We start from the raw sequence: 5,000 nt of genomic DNA, 5'->3' as shown, positions 1-5,000 counted from the left end.
CACGCACGCACGCACGCACGCACGCACGCACGCACGCACGCACGCACACTGTAAGTCTTTGTCCCTGAATAGCAGAATGGTGTGATACTTTGACATGAATACATTCGATCATCTACACCCCCCTGTCTGTCTGTCTGTCTGTCTGTCTGTATGTCTCTCTCTCTCTCTCTCTCTCTCTCTCTCTCTCTCTCTCTCTCTCTCTCTCTCTCTCTCTCTCTCTCTCGCTCTCTCTCTCGCTCTCTCTCTCGCCTTCTTATAATGCTATTGTAATATAACACACACACACACACACACACACACACACACACACACACACACACACACACACACACACACACACACACACACACACACACATATATATATATATATACAGTATATATATATATATATATATATTGACAGACGGACAGACAGACATCTAGAAGGACAGAGAGAGGGGTTAAAATCTTACAAATGCAAATGGATATTTAATTGACAGCACTCTATGCAGATGACATTGTAATCTATGCAGGTGACAGTGGAATCTCTTACTAACCTGGTATGTTTTTGTCTCTCCTGCCTTCACCTCATCTCACCACGCGTCAGAAGACATGCTTATTCCTACTCATATTACCTGTAAGTAGATTTACAAACTATAAACACCCAGGAATAACCCTCCTGCTTGTCTTAATCACATGTATACATCTGATGTGTGTTTACAATACCTCCTGACAACATGGTGTGCCTTCCTCAACAACAGCAATGCATACTGAATCATTTTGTTTTATTAACATATAGTTGTATTTATTTATTATGTTTATTTATTTTATTTTATTATGTTAATGCTCTTAATCTCATGATGAATTGATCATTCTAAAACCCAATAGTCACTGAGGGGCTTCGGGTGGGGCTTGTAAGGAGAAAAAAAAAACGCTCCCCATTCCTCGCAAACCATCTGTGCTGGATTCCCGGCTGCACGGCTAAGTAGCTAGGCTAGCAGTTTACACGGGAAGTTCACAGACGTAGTAGCTAAATCTTAAAAAAATCTAATATCTTATTTACAGTGAGATTGAGCTAACAGTTAAGTTTAGTTTCTCTATGTTTTTGTTTTTTTTGGCGAAACGTTGACGTCTAACACTAGTCTCAGTCAGGAAGTGTCTCTTCCTGGTAGCCGAGAACTACTTTCTTGTGGAAGTTATAGTGAATTATTTAGAACTTTTTTAACACATTGCCTGCCAAGGGCGTATATCTACGTCCTTTCAAATACATCACTTGCCTTCCAAGGACTTAAATATACATCCTTTAAAAAAGAAAATCCATCTAACACAACTTAGGAATGATCCCTTGACTCTGAGAGAAGGAATGGACGGAAATGGACCGATGTGACGTCATCGACGCGTTGTGAGCTTGTAGATCTGCTATTTTCAAACATTTTTGTACTTTTACTTTTGGTACTTTAAGTATATTTTGATGCCAATACTTTTGTACTTTTACTCAAGTAACACTTTGAGCACAGGCCTTTTACTTGTAACAGAGTACTTTTATATTTTGGTATTGCTACTTTTACTTAAGTAAAATATCTGAGTACTTCTTCCACCACTGAGAGTGGATGGGAGGGGTTAACCAGGATGGGGTTGAGTTTGTCCCTCATCCAGTGGTGGAAAAAGTACTACATTTTTGTGGGTAAAAGTACTCATTATGCAGAATGTCCCATTTCAAGTTTTCAAGTGTATACAAACATTTTGAAAACAGCAGATCTACAAGCTCACAATGCGACGCATTGTGAGCTTGTAGATCTGCTATTTTCAAATGGCCTAAATGTATATAGGGCTGAAGTGGTTAATGTGTTTTGTAATAATACAAAAAATCTAAAAAGTAACTATAGTAGCTAAAGTTTTCAAATAATTGTAATGGAGTAAATGAATTAGCCTCTGAGATGTAGTGGAGTAGAAGTAAAAGTATTGGAAATTGGAAATACTCAAGTAAAGTACAAATACCTCAAAATTGTACTTACGTACAGTACTTAAGTAAATGTACTTAGTTACTTTCCACCACTGGCCTCATCCTCCTCTCTGTGACTGACTGCAGCCCTTCCATTCGGAGGCCAACAATATGTTTCCATATTTGTAACCGTTTTAGAACGGTCTCAGTTCACCTCTATTTTATCTGGAAAAAAAATATTTTACAAATGTTAAATTCTTTTCACGATTTTTCAAAAATGGCAGATATACAAGCTCATAGCGCGGCACTCGCTCACTTTTAGATCTGCTATTTCCACTATTTTTGTAAATGTTTGAAAATATATTTTAAAAAAAATCAACATGGAAATGATTATGACGATTATGAAAAAAAAAAACATTATCTATCAAATAATTGCGATTAGAAGATGATGTAATAATGGTGGCAGGCCTAGATATGTGGAGCATAGAAAGTGAAAGCTGTTACTGTCCACATAAAGGCTTTGTCGATCTTCTTGTGAAACTTATGGAGGCGTTCATATTTTACACTGGTTATTACTGCTGTCCTTACTGCAGTGGTCAAGACCGCACGCACGCACGCACGCACGCACGCACGCACGCACGCACGCACGCACGCACGCACGCACGCACGCACGCACGCACACACACACACACACACACACACACACACACACACACACACACAGTCGTGACTAGGCATCAGATAAATTCAATCTGTGTGTGGGATTTCTCCAGAGTATTTGTCTTTTTTGCCAGATCCAATTGTCTGTCTCTCCTGCACTGTCCCCTCTCAGCTGTCCTACTGTCTGTCTGTCTGTCTGTCTGTCTGTCTGTCTCCCCTACACTGTCTCTTCTCTCTCTCTCTCTCTCTCTCTCTCTCTCTCTCTCTCTCTCTCTCTCTCTCTCTCTCTCTCTCTCTCTCTCTCTCTCTCTCTGTCTGTACTGTCTGTCTCTCCTATACACTGTCTCCCTCTCAGCTGTCCTACTGTCTGTCTCTCCTACACTGTCTCACTCTCAGCAGGCCTACTGTCTGTCTCTCCTACACTGTCTCACTCTCAGCAGGCCTACTGTCTGTCTCTCCTACACTGTCTCACTCTCAGCAGGCCTACTGTCTGTCTCTCCTACACTGTCTCACTCTCAGCAGGCCTACTGTCTGTCTCTCCTACACTGTCTCCTTCTCTATCTCTCTCTCTGTCCTACTGTCTGTCCACACTGTCTCCTTCACTCACTCTCTCTCTCTCTCTCTCTGTCCTACTGTCTGTCCACACTGTCTCCTTCACTCACTCTCTCTCTCTCTCTCTCTGTCCTACTGTCTGTCTCTCCTACACTGTCTCCCTCTCAGCTGTCCTACTGTCTGTGTCTCGTACACTGTCTTGATATTAAAGTAGTTGTCTATTCTAGACAGTATTCATTTGCACTAAAGTGAAGAAAGTATCTGACTAAAAACATGCATCAGTAGTTTCTTGTCAAGGATTTGGCCACAGACCCTCATCTGAAAAAAACTAATTGTGCCAAAGAGAAGATTTGTGTTAACAATGTCGAACTTGTTCCAAAACTTTCAGAACCCCTGATGTACAGTATGTCATTTGGTATTGTGCGGTATGTGTAGAGGGACAAAAGGAGAAAGACCAGTTACAGACCTCTGGGGTACACCGGTCAGAGATTTATGTAGGAGTTTAAAGTTCAAATCATTGTACAATGGAACAGGGTTGAATTCCCTGTGGAACCCATGCACAGTATACATCTGCAGCTCTGCTCAAATCTCAGGCACCATGTGTAAATATGTAGATATTTTGTTATTATTTTTTTCTGTTTGATCTCCTTTCCCCCCTTGCCCCCCCCCCCCCTCTTCTTCTTCCCTTTCTTTCTTCTATGGAAATAACGAAACAGAGTACATTGCAGTATTGATACTATTACTTAGGTAAAACATTTGAGTACTTTTCCACCACTGGTGATGTGACAATAAATTCTGATTCTGAGTTGAGCAGAGCACACACTCTGCAAGGGTTGGGGGTTCCCTTCCCCATGTTGCTTATAGGGGTGAAATGATGTGTGTTTGTTTATGCACCTTTCTTTAGTTTTCTTGACTGTTGCTGTTTGAATCTCCTCTACGGGATCAATAAAGTCAATGTGATCATAGTCATCATAAACTTCAAATTATGTATTCACTGGATTAGGTGCAAATTTGTTTGTCTCTTCAGAATCAATAAAGTTCTCTGAATCTGAATCGTGAAAGGACTCGTTGGATAAAAGCGTGGTCCAAATGTAATGTGAAAACAAATCACATTTAGTTGTTTTTTGGTGAAATATCTTGAGTTTCATGGAAATTCTGGCATTTTCCCTTTAAGTCTTGCAGGTGAATTGAGCAGTATGTGTTGTGTTCCAAAGGTTTTCATGTTATTTGGACCATCTGTCGTTCCCAGCGAGAGAGAACTGGAAGTAAACGCCTCAATACGCCAGACGGACATTTTTTGTTTGTTGTTGTGACAACTGGACGTTAGAAATGAAGACAAAGGAAACAGAAAACACTTGAAGGAGACAGACAGACGGGCGGGCGGGCAGGCAGGCAGGCAGGCAGGCAGGCAGGCAGGCAGGCAGGCAGGCAGGCAGGCAAGAAAGAAAGAAAGAAAGAAAGAAAGAAAGAAAGAAAGAAAGAAAGACAAAAAGAAAGAAAGAAAGAAAGAAAGAAAGAAAGAAAGAAAGAAAGAAAGAAAGAAAGAAAGAAAAGTGCACTCCTCAGAGCAGAGATCTCCACCAGGCCAGGTTGCCTACCCAGGGCTGACGTTGCAACTGTTGCCGTTTGTGGTGCCCCCTATGGGGCAGAAGTGAAAGATGTTTTGGAAGTGCACTCTATAGAGACACGGCAACATGCTGTTCTAATTTGCATAGTTGTGTTCATGTTTATAAGCACATTTATAATGCACTTATAAGGCTTCATAACACTCGTTATAAATGTCTATAATCATGCATGAACCGTTGCTCTAATACGCACCAAACTTGGCACCAGCACTGGTCAGGGGTCTGCCATCAGAATAGCCA

The 5,000-nt window shown here is 41.1% G+C and overlaps 1 protein-coding gene across 1 annotated transcript in view; it reads left to right on the top strand.

The window, feature by feature from the left end:
- The window catches only part of ptprt (protein tyrosine phosphatase receptor type T), a gene marked incomplete at its 3' end in the record, with an annotated part of 108,385 nt that overhangs the window by 59,591 nt on the left and 43,794 nt on the right, over positions 1-5,000 (top strand). The window contains exon 17 of the mRNA XM_080425069.1: positions 589-618. Coding sequence (XP_080281195.1) covers positions 589-618 — 30 coding nt within the window. The remainder of the gene's footprint in view (positions 1-588; positions 619-5,000) is intronic.

The sequence above is a fragment of the Gymnoscopelus braueri genome, assembly GCF_963280865.1.
Source record: "Gymnoscopelus braueri genome assembly, chromosome: 3".
Taxonomy (NCBI): Eukaryota; Metazoa; Chordata; class Actinopteri; order Myctophiformes; family Myctophidae; genus Gymnoscopelus; species Gymnoscopelus braueri.
Note: the sequence above shows the minus strand (reverse complement) of the source record. Positions and strands in the feature narration are given on the sequence as shown.